The sequence below is a fragment of the Castanea sativa genome, chromosome 10 (genome assembly GCF_040712315.1).
Source record: "Castanea sativa cultivar Marrone di Chiusa Pesio chromosome 10, ASM4071231v1".
NCBI lineage: Eukaryota > Viridiplantae > Streptophyta > Magnoliopsida > Fagales > Fagaceae > Castanea > Castanea sativa.
In genome coordinates, this window is record NC_134022.1 from 9,585,531 (window position 1) to 9,613,315 (window position 27,785).

At 37.9% G+C, this 27,785-nt stretch overlaps 1 protein-coding gene and 1 pseudogene across 1 annotated transcript; both read right to left on the reverse strand.

The window, feature by feature from the left end:
• Positions 1–23,412: 23,412 nt before the first annotated feature.
• LOC142611995 (uncharacterized) lies at positions 23,413–24,119 on the reverse strand (annotated as a pseudogene).
• A 268-nt stretch (positions 24,120–24,387) lies between these two features.
• Positions 24,388–25,599, reverse strand: LOC142611997 (uncharacterized). Its single transcript, XM_075784134.1, has one exon. The coding sequence runs from the start codon at positions 25,597–25,599 to the stop codon at positions 24,388–24,390; it is 1,212 nt and encodes a 403-aa protein (XP_075640249.1).
• Between the last annotated feature and the right edge of the window lie 2,186 nt (positions 25,600–27,785).

The window sequence follows — 27,785 nt, forward strand, 5'->3', positions numbered from 1 at the left end:
ACTCTTTTTATTTGGCTAACTGGTGTAGTATTCTTTACTTGGCATTTGTTGATCATGCCTGCCTTTATCTTCTTAATCGTACTTGATGCTAGTCGTTTTATTTCTTTTTCTATTTGTGTTAAGGCTTATCTCTTTTTGTAAAGGTGAGCAACTACAGTATATTTATCCTTTACTTGACATTTGAAGTTCCCTAAGGCTTCTTGCATTTTACTATAACCTCATTAAGGAAAATCTGAAATTTCTCAGTTCAAAGGTGAGGAATCTGCTAGTGAAGTATCCTTGGCATTTGAAATACTTTCCTACTTTCTTAGCTGTCTGGAATTTACTTTTTTTAAATTTGCAGGGGTAAGTTGTTTGCATAATATACTTTTTTTTTTTGGCATAATATACTTTGCTGTTTATATTATTATGTTTTAAAGGAGTACAGCTTAGGAAAAGGATCGACATTCCTGTTTCTTGAATAATTTTCCAATGCGGGTGACCTATAGGCCCCAAAACATGAAGGAAAAAAGAAATCAATTAAATTGATATATTTTATGGCTCAAATTAAATGTATCTAGAGTCACATTTAAAAAAAAAACAATATAACAGTTTTTACACTTTTGAATTTAGGAAATAAAATATTAATTGTGAATGTTTTCTTTCCATTTCAAGTGAAATGCAAAAGATATTGTTCAATATTCCAAAACAACGTGAGAGATATCATAAACCAATATATCAATTTAAGGCAATAATTTTACAGAATAAAAATTTAAAAGAGAAAATGTAAATTCTACTCTTTGTTAGATATATGTTATGCACCTGAAGCAACCTATAATATGATGTGGTCCATTGTTTCGATTATCGAAAAAAGATTATAAAAAATGATGTGGTCCATTGTTTCGTATGAATAAATTAAATGTTGATTCTTTATAAAGAAGGCATGTTGAGTTTATAGTTTTTTTTTTTTTTTTTTTTGAGAATCATGTTGAGTTTATAGTTATAGTTAGCAAACATGAATAAATGTAAGAGCATTCACATTTTTATTTTTTTTGATAGAACAAAACTTGCTACTTTTTTATTTTTTTTTTATTTTATTTTATACAAGATAGAATTTCTACTCTAACCTAATTTAAGTGTATATATGTGTGAAGCTCCTTCTTGGAGACTTGAACCCCGACCCTTCCCCCCCCCCCCACACCCCGCAAGTATCTATACTTGTGAAGTGACCACCCCACTAAGGGTTCGCAGTGGTAAGAGCATTCACATTAGTGTCAATAAACTGATCTAAGGTTAAAAATATAGCTAAAAATTCACAAAAATCCATGCATCAGACTTAATAAACTAATTAAAAATTTGTAGTGATCAACAGTGATAGCCACATGTGGTGAGATAGTTTCCTCGTCTAGCTAGTCCTACAAAATGTTTTTTAATTCTCAAAACGGTCTCCTCTCTCTCTTTCTCCTTCCCCTCACCAAACTCTACCTCTATCTCTGTCTCTATTTGTCTCTCTCCACCTAACCTCCATCTCATGGTAGTCGAAGCTATAATGAATCGTGACTACTAAATTTGGTGGCCATAGCTACGATGGTGGTGGATTTGGGTTTATGAAATGATGAACCAATAAATTCTCATTGTTCATAAAAGCCTTTGGACGACCAAAGCAAGTATTGTTGGACAACTAAAGCGCCATAAATATGCAATTAATGCATAAGCCGTTGCCAATGGATGCACACGTATACATGACCATTGGCAAGATAATCAATCATCTCATAAAGCCATCAGATGCGTTACAAGAGCCATTAAGACCACCATTAAAGGCCTCTAGCAGTTAGAGAAGTTAGAGATCTATATAAACCATCCCAGAACCTAAGCAAAGGTATGGATAGGTACACACATTCACATCCATACATACTAAAATACACTCTCAGTTCTTATTATTTCTCTCTCATAGTCATCATTGGAGGCTCATTGATAGGCACCACACTAGTGACCTTAGAGGGAGGAACATCCATTGTTATTCTATTGTAGGTCTTGAACTCATTCTCATCGGATTCCGTTTGGACGAACATATCGACTGATGAATTTAGCTTCATTAGTTTAGGCTCATTGGTAGGCACCATGCTAGTGACCTTAGAGGGAGGAAAATCCATTATTATTTTGTTGCAAGTCTCGAATTCATTCTCATTGGATTATGTCCGGACGAACATATCGACTGACAAATTTGACTTCATCATGAAGTTTAATTTTTGTAGGTTTTGTGTTGATATTTACGTTGATTGGGGCGGTGGGTGTGGTAGATGATGGGTTTGGTTTGATTTGTGCGGTGAGTGCAAGGTTTGTGTTGATTTTCAGTTTTATTTATGCAATGGGTGTTGACGTGTTGTGGTTGCTAGGTTTGTGTTAATTTTTTTATTTACGAGATGGTGGTGGTGGTTTTGGATAGTGGCTAGTTTGGTTTGAAGGAGATCTAAGTTTGAAGGTGGTTTTGTGCCCTTTTGATCTCATTTATTCTCCCTCTCTCACGATCAACTTTCATTGGGTATCACATCAATGCATCATCGAAATTGGGTCACGATTTGGTTGGTGGGTGCGACTAAGATAGGTTGTGATTTGTGATTTTGGAATTGGTTGAGGTGGGCGAAGGTTGAGATGGGTTTTTTTGATGGCATGTGATGGCTAGATGGTGGCTTAATTCTCTTTTATTTTTTATTTTTTTTATATAGATAAAAAACAGAAATTTTATTAGATAAAGTATGAGAAAACATTACATAAGAACCTTGCAACATCAATACAAGGGAAACCAGACCTATTCTGTAGTAAACAACCAAATATGCAACAAAAAAAAAAGTGTGCAGATACAGCATTGTATATAATACACATTGTGAAGAAAAAGAAGCACTGTATAGAAAACAACCATATATAGAACACTGTGCAAAAACAACACTATATAGAAAACAAATATTGTGCAGAAGAAAAATATTGTAGTAGAAGTAGATTGAACAAATCACTGAGTAGCTATTAGCCTATAATACTCATTGAAACCTCAATTAGTGTGAAAACACTAATGCTTGTTTAGACCCCCCCCCCCAAATTTTAAATTACAACTTAATTACTTTTACTCTAACTTATTTAAGTGCGAAATAAGAGTAAAACACGCACAATAAACCGGAACACTACTTTAAGCCATAAGCAAGTACAATAAGTGATAAATGTAAAGCTTAAAGAGTAGGGAAGAGAGATGCAAACACAAAGATAACACCAAGACGTATTATTGAAGAAGAAATCGAAGTACTCGGCAAAAAACCTCTTTGCGGCCCTCCAAGTTGAAATCAATCCACTAGTGAATAAGTTGGAGTACATGAATATCAAAAAGACCTTCAAAGCCTAATCTATCTAATATACTTGAGCCCTACAAACTCCTACTACCAACGAACTTCTCGGAATCTTGTCATCACTAATTATCCAGATCTCACAATTCTACCTGATTGCATCCGCTACTCAATGACTTCTTCCAATGCTTCCCAAAGGCACCAAAACATCTCTCAAACTCAGAATGGGTGAGGTAAGTGTTTGGGTTAAGAACCTCTCAAGGATGTGTAGATGGAAATGTGGGAGTAGATGGAAAATTTAGATAAATGATGTGAAGGATTATGGATAAAACAATCTCCAACTCTCAATTGTTTGGCTAAGGTTTCTCTCTCAAAAGTTTCTTTAGAAAATACTCATTCTTCTTACATTTCGTGGGTAATGAGGGTTTATATAGTGTTGGCAAAGAATGGCAAAAGTCACACTCCAAAAAGTAACAAGCAGTGGGTTTCGTGGGTCATTCGTGACTTGGCCTGAGTCGCGAGTCAATTTTGAAATCCAGTCTGTCAATGACTCTTCAAATTCCAGCATGTGCTTTTCATGTGGCTTGTTTTGTGGGTCAGTAGTAGCGAGGCAAGTCGGGAAAACCACTTCTTCATAGATTCTTCACTAAACTCTCACACACAACCCTTACATAAAATCCCACAAAAATACAGGAAAATGATTGAATAGATTACAATCAAATTTGACATGGAATTAAAGTCAAACATAAATATAGTTGTAAATCACAACTTTACACTCTTACAGAAAACCAATTGCTCTGCCATTCACCCATTTACATTGTTTTGCTTTTACTTTTCTTCAATCTGTAAGGCAAGGCTCTTTGTGCTGGGTTAGAATTATTCTTTACTTGCCAATTGAAGTTTTTATCATGGCCTTATCTTGGTTGATTACTTTTCTATAGGAAAGCTTAACTTCATTTGCTTTTATTTTCTCTTCAACTTGCAAGGCGCCTCTCTCTTTTGTGTGAATGGGAGATGTCTGCTGCTATTCTTTACTTGGCAATCAAGGTTTATACGTACTCATCTAAAATGGTAATTTCCATGTTTATTTTTGAGTTTGAGTTCTCAAATATATGAGAATTTGAAAATTCTTTTTGGGGATACTATTCATTCTACATGTAAATATTGAAGATGCACATTTTTTTGTCTTAGTAAATGTATAAGGGAGGATTCAAACCTAAGTTCTTCTCATTGAGATAAGAGTCAGGCAATGTCATTAATTTATGCAAGATACTTGCCATGTTAATATACTATTAATAGTATATCTTTCTTGCATCCAATGCAAAAAATGCATTAAGAATTGAAAAAATATTTTTTCTTAAACTCATTTTACACCCGCTATTTTATGCATATTCACAATTGATGTGATGTACAGATTTGAAAAGAAAAAGAAAAAGTCCACATTATAAATATGAAAGTGAATGTGAAAAAATTGATATGAAAGTAAATTATTGTAAAAAATACTAACATGCAACAAACAATTTTTTTGTTTCTTAAAACAAGGAAAGCTTTTTGGTCCAATTGTACTGTCCAGAGATGGAGAGCATCGAAAATTCGAAATTCAATCAGTGATCGAGGATACGCATCAGGGTTCTATGGAGGAACTTGCAATGTTTGTTTGTTCTTTAGTTGCAAACATATGCTTTTTTTTTTTTTTTTGAGATAAGAGATAGGTATTGTGTTAATAATATCAAACAGTATACAAGCTAAGGATACCCTATTTTAACATATATAGAACAGGGGAAGGGAAAAACAATGATTACAAGGACAATATGCTCATCCGATGCTGGTGTGTTAAAGCTCAGCCAATCCGAGAGTTTTTGCACGCCTAGGTTGTCCGAAAAAAGCCTCAGGAGTTCCACACAGATGCTTTTTGATGGCATATAATTGTTGTACATTTCTTTAGTTTGTTAGGGCTAATAGTGAGATCTATAAGTGACCATTGCTATTTTGAAGCTAGAAGTTGAGATTGCCTTGAAATTAAAAACTCAATTTTTCTCTTATGGTTTGTTTGGAAGTTTAGAGAGGGAGGAGAGTAGAGGAGAGAAGAGTAATGGGGAGGAGAGTAGAGGGGAATGATTATTCTCAATGTTATTAATTCCATTTCGGACCCCGTTTCGGTTTGTCTAGTGAAACGGAATATTTCGGTATTGGTTTATTTTGGCATACCGTTTCAAGGAGTTTCGGGGTTCTAAATATATATATATATATATATATATATATATATATATATATATATATATATATATGAATACACACGTATACAACATAAAAGTTTAAATTTTAAAAAATGTTACTATTATATAAAAAAATGAATTTAATTATTTTTTTAAATTAAATAAGTAAAATTAAAAAAAATATTTATTTATAATTGTCTACAAATAAAATTCACATTTTGGATAATCCTAAAAAATACAATAAATGTGAAAGTCAAGGTACAAAAGTTCTTAACATTTTAATTAGTATATGAATCTTAAAACTTTAATAATAAAAAAAAGTACTATATTCACAATATTTTTACAACAAATCATAAGTGTCTAGTTATTATTAGTTTTAATTTAAACCTAAAATTAAAATTACTTTTTTGTTTATCAATAACAGCTGATATCAACCTATTATTTAGAATTTATTGTGTAAGTATTGTGAAAATGTTATCAATATAACATTAATATAAAATTATAAACCATTGTACATTGTCCTCAATGAGGGAAATAAAAATAATACCTCTAATTGACATTTGCTTTTGGATTTTTTTTTAAACTTTATTTGTCATTTCCAAAGTTACTTACGTGATGGGCTCAGAAAAGTTGAAATTTGAAATCAATGATAGAATAGATAGAAGACACCAAGACACTCAAGAGTCAAGACAATAGAAAAATAAAAGATCAAAAGAGTGAAAAGACCAGTCCCACAAAGGCACAAACTAGTGGATACAAAATGGAGAAGAAGAAGAAATGGCTTGGGACGCTGGGTTCATTAAACGGCGGGCCGACATCGTTTGGACCTTTACTCTTTTTATTTCTTTGTTTTTTTTTTTTTAACAGGCCAAATCCTGTACCGGCCGGAATTTACATCTCGGCCAAAATTGTTCGGAATGGCTCTAAACAGCTCAAAATCTGACCCGAGGTGGAACGTGGGGTATTCTGGTACCGGTTTGCATATTGATACGAAAAATTCTGGCCGGAACGAAACTATATCAATAACAATGGTTATTCTCCACTTTCTTTGGATGCTTTTAAAATTAGTAAAGGGGAAGGGAGTAATTAGCCATTCCTCTTATTTGGATGTTTTAAAAATTAGGAGAGAGATGAGAGAAAATGATTTAAATAGACAAATTTACCCCTATTTAAAAAATAGACTTGCAACATTGGTCTATGATTAATTTGTTAAATTAAATAATTATTTAATCAACATTCTCATTCCATCAAATACCACCAATAAAAGTATAAAACTACTATTAACTATTATAAAATAATTTTTATTACCTCAAAAAAAATTCTAATAAAAATAAAAATAAATTCAAAAATTCATTGAATCTTATTAGTCTGTTGGTTCAAGAATGCCAAGCACAATATCATTGACATAGCAAAACCTAGAAGCCTCAAGCTTCTTCGCATGGTGGAGCCCACTGGCCTAGTTGAAAGCGATATCAGTGTCGCCACGATTGAGCATGACAGTGACGCTGATGGACCCGTCGGCGGAGGGTTGACAGAATCTGAACAAGTTATGGGCCATGCAGATTCGATGGGGTTTCATTGGGTGACCTTGGCTGTAGTAGTAGTCGCTGATGCTCGGCTCGTAGAAGTAGCTCACACGCCGCTTCTTTGTGTCGAGTCCCGATGGGAGTGACGTGCCACCCATGCTTTCTTCCATCACTGAAAACCCAAATCGCTCGCTCTTCTCTCTTTTCTTCAAGTCGAGGACGTCAGACAAAGGTAAACTTCCACCCATGATTTCGACGAAGATGAATGCCGACTCGTTCGGATTGGAGATGGAATCGGACTCAGATTTGGAGGAGCATGGATTTGGTGGCATCGGGATCACCATTAAGGTTCTAGCTTTCACGAGGAATATCGGGATGCATCCAGAGATGTGGTTGGATTTTCCGATTGATAAAGAAGAAGACTTGGACTGTATGTGCGCTTTTTTTCTCAGGAAACAAACAGAAAGTCAATGCTTAAATTTTCTCAGGAAACAAACAAACATTATTTATATAATCGGTTTGTAATTTTGTTAATTTAGAAAGGATGAATTAGGGAATTCATTTGGTCAATAATTTATCTACTTTACTCTCCCTTCAAATCTCTCCAATTTAGGGGAATTAAAAATGAGGGGTTAGAGGTAGTTGAAACCCCTCTAAACTTTTTCAAATCTCTCTTTCTCATTCCTTAAAAAATTTTCAAACAAGGAAATTAAATTACTCTCCCTCCCTCTACTATACTCCCCCTCCTCTTTTAAACATCCAAACATGCTATTATTGAAGAGTGGGGTGGGTTGAACGAGTACAAATACTGAGATAGTGAGATGTAATGAACGGGTTTTTTTTTTTTTTTTTGGTAGTAAATTATGTATTTTGTTTTTTATATTGCGTGTCAATTTGATCTATAAACTTTTAAATTTAACAAATTTTCATGCCAACTGTTACATCAGTATAAACTTAAAAAAAAAAAAATTTAAAAGTTATGATTTGTCTTCGATTGATTTCTCTTATCACCAATGAAATCGAAGAAATTGTTGATGAGCTGGAGGTGTTGACAGAGATATTTTGGCATTGAACGTTTTGCTTTTTGACTCATTCGAACGTTAAAGGCGGTCTTTTTTTTAACTAGATGTCCAGCACCCACTCAACATTATTCTACATACCCAAAGATATAGCAGTTAATTTAAAATATTTATTTTCTATACTAAGGGTTTTCTTTATTTGGACCAATTTTTTTTTTTTTTCAAAATACCCTTATACCTGGACAAATTTAGAGGACAATCCAGTAATTCTAAACAACCGACTAAAAAATAACTTCACATTGACTAATCCACTATTAAAACCTAAACTATAGGATTAGACATGTAAAATTCTTAATTTAAAGACTCATAATTTTTGTTAAATTAAAAAAAAAACAGTTTTTCCTCCCACCTCTACGTTTATTTCTAACGTTAGTTGTCAATAATTAATACAACTTCTTCTTTAAATTTTTTTTTAAAAAAATAGCTTCTTTTTTTTCACAAACGTACTCTTTTTTATTTTATTTTTTTTAATACCTAATTGCCAAAATGAAATGGCCGCAAGTTTTTCTAACAAACTCAATCCCTTTTTTTTTTTTTTTTTTTTTTTGTCTTTAGTGCATGTTTAAGATTTTCACTGTAAACAAACTCAATCCCTGTTTTGTTTTTAGTGCATGTTTAAGATTTTCACCGCAACAAACTCAATCTCTCACAATCCAAGGTATGTTTAAGATTTTCACATAGATTTTCTAAAAAGTAGTAGAGCGACATCTTTATTCTTTACATTGGACAGTTTTTTTTTTAAAATTTTTTTTATAACCTTCTGTATGAGATTCGTAACATTGTGATATGCCACGTTGTGGTTGACATTGTGTGCCTAATACAATCATGTATAGAAAATATGGTACATGTTTGTTTCTTCATACAGAACATAGACGAATTCCATTAATTCATCTACTTGGGATATTAATTTCAATTTTTTTATATATATTTTTGCTACATATTTATACCAAAATGTGGAATTTGATATGTTTTGGTTGTTTAATTTTTTACATTAGTGCTTTCAAAAAAAAAAAAAAACAAAAAATTCTTTACATTAGTTGCTTCTTTTCACGGTTGCTGGTGAAATAATTAGCTTGAATCACCTATACATTAAACAATTATTTGCTGGTGAAATAATTTTTTTTTTTTTTGTAAATAATAAAACAGTTTTTTTCCTCTCTCATGTTATCCATATTCCTTAAAATTAGGCACTTTCACATCTCTTTTAAATTCCTCACTTTTAAATTTCTTATCTGAAGTGGTTGTTTCATTTTAAAATTTCTCTCTACTATTTTCTAGCATCAAAGGAATCGAAAACTGCCTCCTCACTTATCTTCTTCCCCTACAAAAATAGAATTTTTCAGTTGTTTTACAAAAAGGCTAACATTAAATTTTTGGTTACACAAACGGTTTCCAAATACACAGAGCCAAAGGTGAATCCTTTTCTACTACGTCTCCCATTGTTTAGGTTTTTTCGTTTTTTATTTTTATTTTTTACTTACAACTTTGAAAACACATTTTTTTAGAAACAGGAATCGACGAAGTCGATCAAGATTTCATACCAGTGTACCAAGCTCTAGCGTCTTTGTTGGCTCCATTGACGACTCAGTAGCCGACAGCTCTAGAGGAAAGAAGTCCTAGCGAGGCACTGCCATGGTCATGCAAATTCACAACACCTTTGTTTCCCCCTCCGGTAGTATGTTCAATTTGAAAATTTTAAAAATTTAAAAGCTTTATTATACTGTTGTTGAAGAAAAAGAAAAAAGAAAATACAAAACCCTTTCTTTCACATTTCACAGTATAAAGTAGCTAGAGAAGAATCCTTCCCATCAAAAATTGAAATTTCAAGCATAAAACAGTTTGCACTTTATGTCCACCCTTTTAATATTTATCTTTTGTGTAGTTTGTCCATTATTTGTGTCACTTAATTCAATATTTAAAATGTGTGTCACTTATTCATGATTTAGCCAAAAAGAATGTGGGACTTAACTTTTAAAAGATGATTCTCAAAAAAAAAAAAAAAAAAACTTTAAAGGATTTGTTTATTTATTGTGCAATTAAGGTCATCATCTTATTGTAGGTGCAGATTTAACAGAAACAGTATTGTATTGTATGGTACTTCCTCATTGTTTTTATTTTTATTTTTATTTTTTGTACTATAATCCGTAAGAATTAGGGGCACAACCAATTATACGAAACCCAATAGATTTTATTAATCATTTAGTTTGGTGTATAATTGACTTACTGAAGTGGGTGTAGAGATTAGTTTGATGTTAAATTTGGATATGAATTAGGAAGAAAGGGCCATTAGGAGCCTTCAAAAGAGAAGGATACTCTTTTAAAACTATATTGTGAAAAAAATTATTCCTAATCGAAGCTTCAAAGTATAAGAAAGGCAAATATTTTGATGTTTCATTTGAATGTAGGAATAACAGAGGCAGTTCCAATATTTTCATGAGATGTCAAAGAAATGAAAAGTACAGAGGAAGACTACAACTTTATTGTTGTTTTTGAGGGTTCTATCTACCTGGCTTTTTGACATGAGAAGGAATGGTATAATATTCATTAGCAAAGAGGTAGCCAATCTGACTTCGTGCAAAGCACATAAGACCATGATGGAAACACACAAGGTGGTGGTGAAACACTTTGAAAAATATAGAAGAATAATGTATCAAGCTTTTTGGTGTCCCTTCTTATCTAATAGGGGTACAAAGGGATCAAATTGGCAAAACAAGCATCTTTGTCTGTATGTCACTTATTTGGACTTAGGTTCCATGTAAAGTAGTATTTTGTATGCTAATGTTTAACGCATTTCTCTTGATATTAAACAAATTGCTATGGTTTTTGTAAGCGCACAATTGTACCCAGTCCCAAAAATAAGTGTTGGGCTCAGGCCCAATGAGTCTTATACACTAAAATTTGTAGAGAAGGAGTTTGAAATCTAGGTTCGGGATGTTGGAAGTTCGATTAGCAGGTTAGAATGCTTCAATCTATGCAATTGATAAACGAATATGACGAAAGGACCTCCTCGGACGTAAGCCAAAGACGATTTTTATATATCTTCCCTTTCTGTAACAGAGTTTACAACTTTTTGGTTCTTGCTTTTTCTTAATAGAAAGCATTGATCTCCTCTCTTTCCTATCCCTTTTCCTTATATACTTCTTCTTTACTGGTTTTTCCAAGTGTGATACAAATCTTTTTTCTAGATACTTGTCCCATCCGCCACCTTCTTCAAGTCTTCCAACAACAGCAAGAAAGCTGAATTCTACTGTTCAGAGGTCATTTTTCCATTAATGCAACCAGACAGGTAGATGCAGCGTCTTTAATGTGGTGGTAGCAGCTTTTTCTTTAGATATTTCTCACACGTCTTTGCTTCAAAGGGTGCTTGGATCATCCTTTTACCCACCAGTTTTTCCAGGAGCTTACCTCTAACCCCTTTAACAAATCCCAGGACCTTTGCCGAGCCCGTCCGAGGAGACATTAATCCTCGGACGGCTCCTGGGACCTCTGCAGTGTAAGTTGACTTGTGGGCTTAGAGGCCCCCTGATAAAACAAACTGGTACCAACCGATCAGGCCCAAAACCCAATTGTTTATTCAATAGCTTTTACCCCCCACAATGGCCCCTCAAAACTTTATTTTTCTCTCCCACCCGAGGAGAAAGATAGAGTTTTGAACCAAACAGTACATATCCCACACACTCCGTAGACCGCCCCACGTGTGGGGGTCCTTTCGTTCCCTGAAAATGCCTTCTGACGCTTTGAAACCCAGAACGTGCGCATTTATGACCGCAAGTTACATCCTGTTCCCCACGTTTAACGGTGAGATGCACATCCAACAGTCCAGGTTGGCCCCTGAAAATTTGAGCGGGACAAATTTAATTTTGAGGCCGCCTCCCGCACGTCAAAATGCTTGGAAACCCGCGCCTTCATTCATTTCTTCAGAAATCAATTGTATCAAAGTATCAATCATCATCTTTTCTCTCCAGAAACTCATGAAGAATAGCACAACCAACTCCAGTAAGTTTTTGCTTTTCTTTACTCATTCCTTCTCGGTTTCTGTCCTCGGCTCCCATCTAAACTCCCTTTCTTCTTGAAACTTTCATTTTCGCTTCCTCTAGATGGGTAGGTTTAAGTGCTTGGTTGATACCAATGCTGGTATGGAAGGTTTTAGGGCCAAGTATCAAATTCCTAATGACGTAGGTCTAAGGTATTGTCCAGTAGAAGCTGTAGGTAACGCTAGGAGGGAGGGAGAAGTAATCATCCCCATGATTGCCTTCATAGAAGGTGGGATGACTCTCCCCATAAGAAATGTGACCAGTGAATACCTCCGTAACCATAGGTTATGCCCAGACTAGTGCGCACCAAATGTGTTTAGGGTCTTAGGTAGTGTCGACGTTTTGAATGAGCAAATGGGCCTAAACCTCACATGACATGACGTTGCTTACATGTACGAGTGCCACAAACTCAAAAATGTAGGATATTACATTAAATCAGGGTCCAGCATAGTCAGGTTGATCTCTTGTCTGCCTAAATCCAACAAAGGCATGAAGGACGACTACCTCATCGCCTCAGGAAACTGGCATGACGGCCTTCACTGCCCAGTCGTATGGGGAGATCCAGGTGTGACTCCTTAGGAGTTAAATTCCTTAACACGTGATTCAATCTCGCTGCCTTTACTGCTTTAATCCTTATTACACACTATTGCTTCTGGTCTTCACGTTTATCACTGATCTGACCATATTTGTCTTCTCAGATGCCTCTTCTCACAGATAAGCAACACGTACGCCCACGCCTGAGCTTCTACAACGTTGCCGACCTGAATCGTGTCTTCCGCTCAGAAGTCTTCGTGAGTGAAGATTTACAAGTGAGAGCTTCATACTTGATATTAGGATACGATCCTATATCAGTGGACTTCCAGGAGATTGAAAATGCAATCATCGCAGGGGATAAGCGACGTAGAAGGATAGACGTGGCAAGACCAGGCTTCCTTTCCAACCACGATCTTCCCCGACGATCCCACCACCATTCTGTACACACGCCCTATTGCGGCAATTCCCCTCTCGGCGCATTCCCAGACAACTGCTGTCCGAGAAGAGCAAGCGTCCTCATAACACTCGTTGGACGAAGAGATAGACAAATTTCAACTTGAGGACGTCAAAAGGCCTCGAGGAAATCCATTCATCATTCTCTTGGACAAGGAGCATGAGCCCGCCGAGACTTCGGGGATACAAGGTTTGGTGATTGCCCGCCCTGACTCCAGCTCCGAAGAAGAAGAAATGGACGCCTTAAAGCAATTAATGCACAAGAGGGGTGCGAGGGTCTCTCAAAAGGGAGCACGGGGGTTGCAGGTTCCTCCGTCCTTGCCCCCACCCCCTCCTCTCTCCGATCCTAAGCCTCCCGTTGCGGAGCCTAAGAAGAAACGGAAGGGTGAGGCCGAGGAGGCGAATGGGGAGAGGCAAAAGAAGCAGAAACAACAACAACAACAACAACAACCCCATCAACAAAAACCTGACAAGGGCAAGGGACGTGCCTCCTTAGTGGAAAGCGGGGAGAACAGGGACCTTGTCGAAGTGCGCCGTGCACCGGCTAACTGGTTTCCCAAGCTTAAGCTAGACGGGGCACCAATCTTTAGCTAGTCCAACATCAGGGCGTTCCAACAAGGCCACGCCCTCCACTTGGCCGATGCCTTAGAACGTCCCCTCCTGCTGCCCAAGGACATGGAAGCCCTGGACAAGATGAACCAGCCTCATCTGTTCCTTTCGCTAAAAAGGGACTTGGCCCTAGTAAGTATTTGAGTCTTATCCTTGCCTTGTTTTTCATTACACCTTACTGCGAGGAATATTCCTATGTACTGGAGACTTGTGTTACTAATAGTGCATTCGTTTTGATATTTCACCACAGGCCATCTAGGAAGTCTTCGCCCCAGAGAAGTGGGTGGAGGATTCTTGAAAGAAGGCTGGGCTTGAACTAGAGCTTAGGTTGAAGTCCTTAGGCCAGGCCCTCGTGCAAAATGAGAAGCTCACCACGTAGGTGGCGAAGCTAAAAAGAGAAAAAAGATGGTGCCGAGGCCAGCCTAAGGACAATGAGGACCCAGGTGGAGGGGCAGCACAAGCTTTTTCGTCAAAAGGACGAAGAGTTATCCAAAGCTCAACAGGAACACTCCAACTTGAAGAAGGAGCTTGAGAAGATGAAGGACGAGGCCCGCACCTTCAAGGACTCGCTGGAGGCCGCGAAGAAGGCTGCTTACAAGGACAGAAAACCAACTGACAGAGGAGTTCGCCGCGCTGTGCCGAGAATATTGCCAGCAAGTTTGGGAGGAAGCCTTAAGTGTAGCAGGGATTCCTTCAACTTCTCAGCTGAGGAAGCCCGAGAACATTTGGCTTCCCCTTGACATCTAGGAGATAGAAGAACTTCCTCCTGTCACCCCTACCCCTGAAACAGCTCCTTCCATGCCCCCTCCTATGATCCCAGAGCCCATTCCTGCTCTTATAGAATCTACGAGTTCCAATAAAGAGAAGGAACATGGTGAAGGTGCCGAGAAGGCTACAAGCCGAAGCGCCGAGCCTAACGTCCCTCCACCAGTGGCAGCAAACAAGGGAAGGTCCAATCCCCTTTTGAAATGGAGCTAAAAAGCACCGAAGCTGGTAGCACTTCCAAGCAGGACCTTCCTTCAAAAGTTTAGGGCCGAGCCTAGGACTTCTCCCCTTTCTTATTATGTAACAAAAACTTTTTTTTTTTTTTTTTGCTTGTAATGTACATTAGAAGTAATTAATGAAAGACTGCACGATTTAATCTTCATTTGACTTAGACTTTTTAGTATAAGAATTCCCATCAGCACAAGAATGAATGAGTGGACTAGCTAATCCCACTTTCAATATTTAAACTATCATAACTTTAAACAACAGTACACATGCTTAGTTTATACTTTACAAATCATGCCTCAAGAGTATAACATGTGTGACACAATGATGCACAACTAACAACCTAACTTGGAATTCAATTTGAGGCATAAAGTGATCAAAATACTTCATCAACATCTCAACGCTAATACGACATGGATTTTTGCTAGTATTTCTAAAGTAAAGGATTCAAGGACCTGACATAAACAAACTTTGTCTTAATGATAAGTACGATATCAATTTGTACAAGGCATATGGGCCGAGAACCATACATATCCAAATTCCTATTTGATACTTAATAAAATATTAATTTCCACAAGGTATGTGGTCTGAGGACCATGCATCACCAAGTTTATGTTTAATATTTAAAAATTGTAACTTGAAACATTAATTTCACTAAAGTGGAAGGTCTATGGACACGACATAACTAAGGTTCTGTTTAACAAATGATGAGACATCAATTTTCACAAGGTATGTGGTCCGAGGACCCTGCATTACCAAGTTTCTATTTGATACTTAATAAAATATCAATTTTCACAAGGTATGTGGTCCGAGGACCATGCATCACCAAGTTTCTGTTCGATACTTAACAAAATATCAATTTCCATAAGGTATGTGGTCTGAGGACCATGCATCACCAAGTTTCTGTTTGATACTTAGCAATAGTAAGAGATAAACCCAAATACATATTCATAATTTGAACCACGAACGATAAAAGTGCTTTTTATTAATAATAATACCTTCGAAGATTGTTTACATTCTAAGGGCGTTGTATAATTTTTTCATCTAGATCAGCTAGTTGATATGACCTTACGCCTGCTACAGAAATGATCCGATAGGGTCCTTCCCAATTTGGTCCTAGTTTTCCCCACACTGGGTTTTTGGCAGTACTCACAACTTTTCTCAACACCAGATCCCCAAGCGCTAATGGCCTTAGCTTCACATGGGCATCATATCCTCGTTTAAGTTTCTGCTGATAATAAGCCATTTGGACTATAGCAGCCTCTCGCTGTTCCTCAACCAAATCCAAGCTTTTCCCTAGGAGACTATCGTTATTTTCTGGACGAAAGGAACTTGTCCTTAGCATGGGGAAACTAGACTCCAAAGGTATCACCGCTTCGGCCCCATAGGTCATAGAGAATGGTGTTTCTCCAGTGGATCTGCGCGGCGTAGTCCGATACGTCCATAAAACATGTGGTAGCTCCTCTACCCATCTGCCCTTCGCGTTATCCAACCTCTTCTTGAGTCCACTGACTATCACCTTGTTAACGGCCTCGGCCTGCCCATTTCCCTGAGGATAAGCTGGGGTGGAGTATCTGTTTGTGATGCCCATGTCACTACAATACTTCCTGAAAGCTCTACTATCAAATTGAACGCCATTGTCCGAAATGAGTGTGCGAGGTACCCCAAATCTAGTGATAATATTCTTCCATATAAACTTCTTGGAGTCGATATCCCTAATATTTGCTAAGGGCTCAGCTTCAACCCATTTAGTGAAGTAATCGATTCCCACGAGTAGTCACCTTTTGTTTCCCACAGCCCTCGAAAAAGACCCTACTATGTTCAATCCCTATTGAGCGAAAGGCCACAGACTGGACAAAGGATTAAGGACTCCCCCAGGCTGATGAATGTTGGGAGCAAACCTTTGGCATTGGTCACACTTTCTTGCGTAGTCCTAAGCTTCCCTCTGCATATTGGGCCACCAATATCCCTAAGTCAGAGCTCTATGGGCCAAGGACCTTCCCCTAGTATGGCTTCCGCAAATTCTCTCATGCAATTCTTCCAAAAGTGTCTCCGTTGACTCGGGGTGTACACATAACAAGTATGGTCCGAAGAAGGAGCGTTTGTACAATTTCTGATCCTCGGATAGCCAGAAACGAGGCGCCTTTCAATGGATCTTATCTGCTTCAGACTTGTCCTTGGGAAGAATGTTGCTTTTTAGAAAAGATACCACAGGGTCAATCCAACTAGGTCCGGGCCTTATCAGATGGATATGGATGGCTCTTGCAGTGGTGAGAGTCGGTTTTAGCAAGTCTTCGACGAGGATAATTCTAGGCAGACACTGAGCCGAGGACGTCACCAAGGTGGCCAACGAGTCTACATGTGTGTTTCCACTTCTAGAAACGTGAGAAAGGATAAAAGAATCAAATTCGGATTGTAAACATTTGACCTGGGTCAGGTACTCTTGCATTCTTGGATCCTTAGCCTCCATGGTCCCCGTCACTTGGCCAACCACTAACTGAGAATCCGAGAACATATGAACTTCCTTTCCCCCCAATCTACGTACCATGTTCATACCGACCAAGACCGCTTCGTACTCGGCCTCATTATTAGTTGCCGAGAACGCTAATCTCAATGATTTTTCGAAGACAATTCCTCCAGGGGATACCAATACAAGTTCGACACCAGACCCCCTTTGGTTGGCCACCCTATCAATGGACACTTTCCAAATTGGGGGTCCTTTATCCATGATCATGCCAACTGATTTTTCATCCATGCATGATTCCTTCGCAGTTTCTTCCAACAATGGTTCAGCAAACTCTGCCACCAAATCCGCTAGAACCTGGCCCTTCACTGAATTGCGTGGCTTGTATTTGATATCAAAAGCTCCCAAAATAGTTCCCCACTTAGCTACCCTTCCCGAGTAGTCAGCACTGCGTAACACTGACTTGAGAGGCAATTGGGTCAAAACCACAACAGTGTGGGATTGGAAATAGTGAGGAAGCTTTCGCGTGGCATGGACTACGGCCAGAAGTGCCTTATCTAAGGGCAAGTAACGCACCTCAGCGTCATTCAAGGATTTGTTGACGTAATAGACCGGTCTTTGCACCCCGCAGTCGTCCCTTATAAGGACCAGGCTGACTGCATGGACGGCCACAGCTAGGTACACAAACAGGATTTCATTAACCTCCGGCCGAGACATAATAGGTGGCCGAGAAAGATATTCCTTAAGTTGCTGGAAAGCTAAAACGCACTCCTCGGACCATTGGGATCCCTTCCATTTATTTAATAATTGGAAAAAAGGCCTGCACCTGTCAGCTGACCGAGAGATAAATCTGCTGAGAGCAGCGATCATCCCGGTCAACTTTTGAACTTCCTTTGGATTTCGAGGTGGTTGCAAGCTCTGAATGGCTCTGACTTATGCCGGATTCACTTCTATTCCTCTATAAGTCACCATGTAACCTAGGAACTTTCCGGAACTCACCCCAAAAGAACACTTTGAGGCATTAAGGCGCAACTTGTACTTTCTAAGTATTTGAAAGGTGTCGTCCAAATCTTTCACGTGCGTAGGTATTGTCTTACTCTTCACTACCATATCATCCACGTATGCCTCAATGGTCTTTTCAAATTGCGACTCAAACATTCTGGTCATCATCCTTTGGTAAGTATCTCCAGCATTCTTCAATCCAAACGGCATCACCTTATAGTGATAGTTTCTTGTTGGAGTAATGAAAGCAGTCTTCTCCTGATCACCCGCCGCCAATGGAATTTGGTGATAACCTTGAAAGGCATCTAAAAAGCTCATTCAAGGATGCCCAACCGTGGCATACACAAGCTGATCGATGTGTGGCATTGGGAACGAGTCCTTTGGGTAGGCTTTGTTCAGGTTTGTAAAGTCCACACATACTCATCATTTTCCGTTCTTCTTTTTCACCACAACTGTATGCGCCAACCACTCCGGGTAGAAAACTTCTTTAATAGCCCCAGCCCTTTTGAGCTTGAGCACTTCTTTTTTAATAGCCTTAGAATGCTCTTTGGAAGAATGCCGAGGTGGCTGCCTCCTAGGAGCAACGGCAGGGTTGACGTTCAAATGATGGCAAATGAAGCTTGGGTCAACCCTCGAAGCCTCATAGGGATCCCAAGCAAAGACATCGATATTATCTTTCAAAAACTCCACCAGTTCGGCCTTCTCTTGGTGTGGTAACCGTATTCCAACTTGAAAGAACCTCTCGGGGTCATCGGCTACGAGAAACCTTTCCAGATCTTCACACGTGGCCTCATCCGCTGTCGCTACATTTGGCGCATCCAGAGTTGTTAATTGCTATAAATCCTTCCCGGCCGAGGCTTGATGTAGTACTGCAGCAGATATGCATTGCCTTGTCACTGATTGGCTGCCAAGAATTTCTTCGATGAGTCCTTCCGAAGGGAATTTTACTTTAACATACAAAGTCGAGGAGACAACACCCAAAGCGTGCAACTAAGGCTTGGCAAGGATGGCCGTGTATGGGGAATACGCGTCAACCACAATAAAATCCACCTCGACCGTTTCCAAGCCAGACTGTACAGGTAATCGAATCTGCCCCTTTGGTATGACCGCCTTCCCTTCAAAGCTTATCAGTGGCGAGTCATAAGGAGTGAGATCCTCCCATTTCAACCTTAGCCCTTTAAATAAGTCAGGGTACATAATATCCGCGCCGCTGCCTTGATCGATCATCACCCTTTTGACGTCGTAATTTCCTATCCTCAAAGTGACCACCAGGGCGTCATCATGGGGTTGGATGGTCCCAATCTTATCCTCATCTGAGAATCCTAAGACAGGCACATTCCCTTTAATCATCTTCGGCTTTGAGCCTGACTCCTTAGCTTGGGAGTGTGCAACCGCCATCACCCTGGTAGGACAGGAACCTGTCCTGCTAGGTGCAGCGAAGATGACGTTAATCGTTCCCAAAGGTGGCCGAGATGAGTTGTTCTTCTGATTATTTGAGCCAGACTAACTGCCTTGTCCATTAGGTTGGTACAAGTGCTGCTTCAATTTCCCTTCGCTAACAAGCTGTTCTAGATGGTTCTAGAGGGTCCGACAATTCTCGGTGGTATGACCCACATCATGATGGTACTGGTAAAAAAGATTCTAATTCTGCTTTGTAGGGTCCCCGCCATCTTATTGGGCCATCTGAAGTAGGGTTCATTGCGGACTTTCTCCAGTAATTGGTGCATTGGTTCTCGGAATACAGTATTAACTACTTGAGGAGTGGCTGAGCCAGATTGCCTAGAATAATCTCTCCTCGGCTTCTTGTTGTGATACTTGTCCGACCTGAAATCCCTTCTCTCCTGCGGGATAACCTTCGCCTTACCTTTACCCTGCTGTTGATCTTCTTCAACCCTTTTGTACTCGTCAATACGGTCCATGAGGTGACGTACACTCCGTACGGGCCTTTTGGTCAAAGATTTCCTCAAGTCATGATTAGTGGGAAGGCCCACTTTAAAAGTATTAATCGCCACCTCGTCAAAATCTCCGTCTATCTCGTTGAACATCTCCTAATACCTGTCGAAGTATGCTTTCAACGTCTCACCCTCCCTCAAGGCCATAGATAATAATGAGTCCAGCAGTCGAGGAACTCTGCTGCACGTAATAAACTGAGACGCGAATGCCCTAGTAAGTTTCCCGAACGAACTGACAGAGCCCGACTTTAGTCCATTGAACCATCTCATAACAACAAGTCCCAAGCTAGAAGGAAAGACTTTGCACATCAAGGTTTCATTATGAGAGTGCACTGCCATTCTTTGATTAAAGTGGCTCACATGCTCCACCGGGTCCGTCTGGCCATTATAAATGGTGAAGGTGGGCTGGGTGAACTGTCTAGGGAGCCTTCCATTCTCAATCCTGCGTGAGAAGGGCAATTTGGAGAGTTGGTGTAACGCTCGGCTCATAGTGTCGTTCTCCAAGCCCCTGGAGGGGAGCTTCCTATGCTTGCGACCCGGTAGATCATCCATGACCTTGAACTGTAACTGCTTCCCTGGGATTCCCCCGAAGAAAGATTGGATGGGGGTGAAGTCCGCCTTCGTCTGACACGGCGCAGCTTTTTCTTGAGGTGGTTAATCTCCCTCTGCATGGCTTTGGCATCATCCTCATGGGTGGCATTGCCTCCACCGCACGTATGACTCGCACCAGGATATACGTTATAAACCCTTCCCTCTCGATCCCTCTGGCGCTCAAGATGCTCAAAAAGATCTTCGGGCTGCGATCCTTGAGATTTTGCGTGATGCGAACCCAAGCCTGCCATGATGTTCCAATTCCTTCAATGCTAGATCCCTACAGACGGCGCCAATTGTAAATGTACAATTGTACCTGGTCCCAAAAACAAGTGTTGGGCTCAGGCCCAATGAGTCTTATACACTAAAATTTGTAGAGAAGGAGTTTGAAACCTAAGTTCGGGATGTTGGAAGCTCGATTAGCAGGTTAGAATGCTTCAATCTATGCAATTGATAAACGAATATGACGAAAGGACCTCCTCGGACGTAAGCCGAGGGCGATTTTTATATATCTTTCCTTTCTGTGACAAAGTTTACAACTTTTTGGTTCTTGCTTTTTCTTAATAGAAAGCGTCGATCTCCTCTCTTTCCTATCCCCTTTCCTTATATACTTCTTCTTTACTGGTTTTTCCAAGTGTCATACAAATCTTTTTTCTAGATACTTGTCCTATCCGCCACCTTCTTCAAGTCTTCCAACAACAGCAAGAAGACTGAATTCAACTGTTCAGAGGTCATTTCTCCATTAATGCAACCAGGCAGGTAGATGCAGCGTCTTTAATGTGGTGGTAGCAGCTTTTTCCTCAGATATTTCTCACACGTCTTTGCCTCAAAGGGTGCTTGGATCGCCCTTTTACCCACCAGTTTTTCTAGGAGCTTGTCTCTAACCCCTTTAACAAATCCCAGGACCTTTGCCGAGCCCGTCCGAGGAGACATTAATCCTCGGATGGCTCCTCGGACCTCTGCAGTGTAAGTTGACTCGTGGGCTTAGAGGCCCCCTAATAAAAACAAACTAGTACCAACCGATTAGGCCCAAAACCCAATTGTTTATTCAATAGCTTTTACCCCCTACAATAACCCCTCAAAACATTATTTCACCTGCAAACAAATAATGCTCATCACACCCTCGGTTTTTTTGTACTTGAAAAATGTAATAATCCCAAATTATAATGGATGCATATTATTAACCTTTATAAAAATAAAAAATAAAATAATAAAAGAGTCTTTAAGCATGCACGTAAGCGCATATTCAGAGACTAGTATACCAATAATGAAAGCAACTTGGGCTCCAAGAAACCTCATCATCTATAACTCCCTAAAAATTAGGAAAATCATATGTTTCCTCCCAATGGTATGGGTGATTTCAAATTAAATTTTATATTTTGAACAGTTTAAATTAAAATACTGAATGTTTAATTTGCCTAATTAGAGTCATAATTAACTAAAAAAAATTAAACAAAAATAAATAATAAATAGAGTGCACATGCCAGTATGCCACTTATCAGGGCATTACTAAAAGACCCGACAGATGAATATCAATGTGATATTTTATTAAAACAATAATAAATAAATAAAAAACAATAACAACTCACAAAGAATTATCGCATTTATCTTTTAGGATTAAAAAAAAAAACTTACTTTGTAAGTTCCTTTTTGGGCCAACTTATATATATATATATATATATATATATATATATATATATATATATATATATATATATATATGAATTTTAAGTACTCATGGAGAGTAAAAACAAAAAAACCCGCATGGGGGGACAAATTAATTGAAATAATTTAGAAAGTTCATGGTTTTAATTACTTATTTTTAGAAATTTTATCATTTATATTTAAAAATATTTCAAACCATAGGACGATACAATGAATGATGTAATTTATTCTTAAACTATTTTGAGAAAAGTAAATTATTTCGATAATTATTTGAAAGGGAATTGTCATTTCTTAAAGATCGGGTATTATATGAGTCTAATTCAATTATATATTAAAGTTGATATCTAAGAGTAATTTACCCTTTTAAGAAAATTGTGTTGCTGTTTAGGACATGGACCGCTGTAGTGGCTGAAATTAATTATGGGTGGAAAATTGTAACGGTGTAAATCGTGTGATGATAAAATTGAGTTGACGAAAGATTTATGGGACTAACCTTGATCCACTATAGTTCAATTCCAGAGTCTTTTAACGTGCTCTCTTTTTTATTGTTATTGTTTTATTATTTCATTCGTTTTCCTTTTTTGTCATCCTTCGCCAAGGTGATATTTCAAGCCTCCTTAGTTTACTTGCAATTTTTTCCTCCCCCAAAAGCAACATCAGATAATAAGACAAGGCAGTCGCTAGAAAATCATTGAAGAAAAATATGTGAAGCAAAGCACTACCTAAGTTTTAATGGCAGGACGAGAACTTAGATTAGATACATCAGATTCACACAATGTTACAATCAGCCTTATTTCTCATAGATAACTCGGGACAAAGAAAGAAAAAGGCTCGAAGAAGAATACAACTCTAATAACAAGACCAATACAACACTGATGAAACAGTATGACAACAGACGAATAGATCGAATGAGTTTCACATAATATAGTACAATCCATTTTATTGCTGACAAATATATAAACAAGACCAATAGAACACTAATTCAACTACTTACCCACAATCAGCCTTGTCCTAATACGACTCTCTTTGATTTTGAATTGCTCCCCGAGGCCAAAATGAGCCATGAGTAACCAAACAAAAGTAATAAGCTGTCCACCTTTACTTACTTGCTGTGCATGGGCATCTGGTCTGCAATGACTAGCGGCATATGACAACATTTCCACCCATACTTTGATGATTATCTTCCATCTCTCCTTCTCCACCACTTTGTTTAGCTCTTTGGCCAGCATACATGCATCAAACAGTACAGATTTGCATCTATCTCCCTTTATCCAAGCAGGTCCAACTTCTGTATCCACGCTAAGGATGGCATGACAGGCCTTTCTCTGATCTTGATATATACACCTTCTGGCAAAGAAATTTACAGTTTCAGCACAGGTATCCCAATATCTTAAATCCACATTCCAGCCACTGCGGACATCAGTTTGGGCTCCTTCACTAAAAGATACATCATGTAATCTGAGAGGAACTTGCTCAAACCACGGTCATCACCAGAAATGCCTTCTACATTGGCCGCATCTTTTTCTTGGGTATTCTGAAAGCAGAGTTCGGTAGCAACGTGCCACAACAGAAGGCTCTCATCATAGAAACGATTATCGATATAGTACCTTGTTATGTTATCATAGTCGCCTTCTTGGATTGCATAAGCACCTCTAGCTGAGTATATATATCTTCTCGGTAGTTTCTGCATCATCTGCGGCGTCTTTGGATTTCTCTAGCAAATCTTCAAAGATATATTCCCATAGCCTTTTAGGGAGTTTCTTTGTTGGAATTGGACCTCCACAGGAGCATTCATTTACAAGGTACCTAATACAGTATTTATCGATCCAACGCACAAAAGGCCATTTGTATGCACATGGATGTTGCTTGAGGCAATAAGCTATCAGATTAAAACATGACACGGATTCAGACCACCTTATCCTCTTTACGAGAAGAAATTTTTCGGCAAGCTTCATATAGCACTATCCAAACTGCCAGTTGGCCCAATTGGTATGCATAGAAGCAATAGTCCAATCAGAGAAAAAGAGCATGATGAGAGCAATTAGATCCAGGAATATGGCACCATATAGCAAAGTGTAGGTGACCTTGACATCAATGTCCAAGAAACCATGCTTGTCCAAAGAATAGAAGAATCCAAATGCCACCAAAACGAAAAGAATGGATAAAACCCGGAATATGTATCCCGCCACACTATGCACCACCGCCACCTTGGTATAGAAAGCTTCATAGATGAAGGTGAGTTCTAACTCTATCACTTTAAGCGCATCTTCTGCCGTTCTCAACTGGAAAAAAATTCGGCTTTCGTAGCGCTCACGGAAGCTTAAGGTAAGGTCAACGATGAGTCCCTTGAATATTTGGAAGTAGCGGTGAGCATATGTCACCAATTCAACATCGCTTAAATCTCCTTCTTCTTTCACATTAGCTGCAAGCTTTATTTCTTTACCTGGCTCTGGTGTGATTTCTATCCTTGTAGGTAGTCCAGCATTTTTCTTTGAAGAAAATTCCTCCATGAGCTTTGCATAGTTGGGCCCCGGATCAGCTTGTCTAAGCATGGAATCTCGGAACCTACCCAAGCTTGCAAGAAACAAGGCTAATGTTCGCTCAAGATACTTGATGATTCCTGCCCCAAACATCAACAATGTTGGGATCAATAGCTTGTTTTCAGGAAGTGTGAGCAAGAAAACGTATACAGTCACCGCAAGTTGGACTATGAAGCTGATGAAGTGCCTAAGCCAGAGCTCATTATCCTCAAGGGCAAATGCAGTTACAATGTCTGGTCCACCCAGGTGTACCAAAAGGAAGGGAGCCCAAAATGCAATAAGGTCGTCAGTATTGGTGGACAACGTGTCTTCCTTATCTACGCAAATACAAGTATGGCTTTTGTTTTTACCGTTGGAGAACAAGTGTCCAAAAGCAAGAAAATCTTCCTTATCAAAGGGACCAGAGTAATTGCTTTGACCGCTAAAGATGTGTCCAATTGCAAAGGTTGCGGCCCAATCAGCCAGCACGTAAGATGTCCAGATGAACAAGATCACCAATTTTTGAGACGTGCGTTTTCTCAAGGGAGCAAGCAGTATCAAAATGGTCTGGAGTGAGAGGCTTACCAGAATCACCACCCTGATATTCCATGCGTTCCATAGCTTCTTCAAAACGGCTGGCAATATATTAGACATAGCCTTTCTTTATTTATTTATTTTTAATATATTATAGATCTCTCTCTCTCTCTCTCTCTCTCTCGTTGGCTAAAGAATACACAGTTATTTTGCAACTGCTAATGGTGGAAAGCAGAATGCAAAAGCTTGGCAACATGTGTTATATGTACTACTCGCATAACCACGTGATGCACGTTAATGATTATATAATTTGGTGTAGTACAACAAGGTTAACCCATAATTGTTGCATAATTCTTATAAAAAAAACTTAATTAATGCATAAATAAATCTAAAGATACACTCAAATTTTTTATTACGGTATTATATTGAAGTTAATACTTAATATACTTGTTTCTCAAAAAAAAAAAAAAAAAAAACCTTAATATACTTGATTTTAAAATATGCAAAAATGGTTGAATACCAGTGGTGGAAACTTTCATCCCACCATTTTTTTAATAGATGCATCACTTTTTTTGTTCATCACTTACAATCTACTTTAAAGTCTTGTGAAATTGAGTAAGTTTATAGTATTATAACTTGTTATTCAATTTTTACTAAATATAAAATATTAGAATTAGCACGTCCTTAACAAAAAAAAAAAAAAGTAGACCAACCTAATCAAAAAGTTATTTTACCACTAAACAATTTTCTCTTTTGTACTATCTCCCCCCCACCCCCCCAACTCTTTCTAGATTGCAAATAAATATCACCCATTTATATTAATTGAGTATAACATTTTTAGATCTTTTTTCTATTTCTCTAGTGTATCTTTCTTTCTATAGTTCAAGTAAACAAAAAAAAAAACAAAAAAGTAGAAGAGAAAAAGAGAGTAACAAGTTTTTTGTGGGCAAAACATGGAATTGAATAGAAGGGACGTGTGCAGAAAAAGTAATTGCAAATTTATATATTAGAAGAACTGGAGAAGAGTTAAAAAAAAAATTATATTAGTGTCTTGAGAATAAAAATATTATTTAAGTAATATTTTATTAATTTAACGAAATTAAAAAGAAAAAGAAAAAAAAATCAAAACAGAGTGAACAACATCATCTATTTATTTGGAGTAACAAAACACAACCCTCAATTTTTTTTTGTTTTTTGCAAAGCTGAAACCCCCAATTTATTTTATTGGCAAACCCTGAGAATGTGAGATTCCCAAAATTTTCTTAAACTTTTTTAGAAATAATTACAACAATCTGTTAACTCCGCAGCTCAAACTATTTTTTCCCTAGACCCCTAAGTGCATGGGGAAGTGCCAATCTAATTACAAGGCTTTTGGCAAAATTTTCTCAAACTTGAACCTTATTCAGAAGGGCATACAAAATCTCAAGAAATACTGGGAGAATTATATATGGACCGATACCAAGTATCAATCTTTCTGTATTGCTTAAATAATGTTTCCGATGTCTAGAGACATTTATCCGATAAAAACATTAGAGATAATCTTCTTCAATATAATGTGAGTTTTTAGGAACATAGTGCAATTTTATACTCCATTTTAACTTCAAGAGAAACGGTGAGTCTGATCTGCAACGGGCAAGTGTAAGGACAATGTCTTTCTTTCCGACTACGAATACTAATCTATTTTCTCAGACCCACGTGGATTTGGCATGTTGTCCCTTTAGAGATCATGATCTGTCTATTGACATAAAATTGTTTCCCACTGCTTTCTAGAACACCCAATTCTAAGTTTTGGCTAACAGGGCGATCTATGAAAATTTTGGGGATATCACGTTCTCGGAGATGGGGTTTGTGAAAACTGAAAAATCAAAAGGTTAAATTATAAACTACAAGGTTAAAGTATAAAATACATTGTTAAAATTAGGAGTATCTAAATTTTATACTTCAAAGTTTCAAAATTTAAATTTTACCTTCTAAAGTTATATTTCGTTTGCATCAACAATTAGTTCGTCTAATAAAATGATGTGCTTGTTTAATTATTTAACTTTTTTTAGACTACAAAAATTATGTGCTATCATTTTATTTGACAAACTAAACACATGTGATAAGTTTATGTGGCATTAATAGAAAAAATGAGCGAAGAGACTATTAATGGAAATAGAATATAACTTTAAGTAGTAAATCTAAATTCTAAAATTTCAGGTAAAATTTAAAGAATCTAAAATTTTAAGAGTGCAGTTTGCACTTTAGTAAATTTAAAAAAAAAAGAAAAAAGATTTTAGCTTCAAGGGGGATTTCAAGAAAGGGAA

What these genes read in the sequence shown, in the direction of transcription:
- LOC142611997 (XM_075784134.1), bottom strand. Translation starts at nt 25,599, where the DNA reads ATGTCTAATATATTGCCAGCCGTTTTGAAGAAGCTATGGAACGCATGG.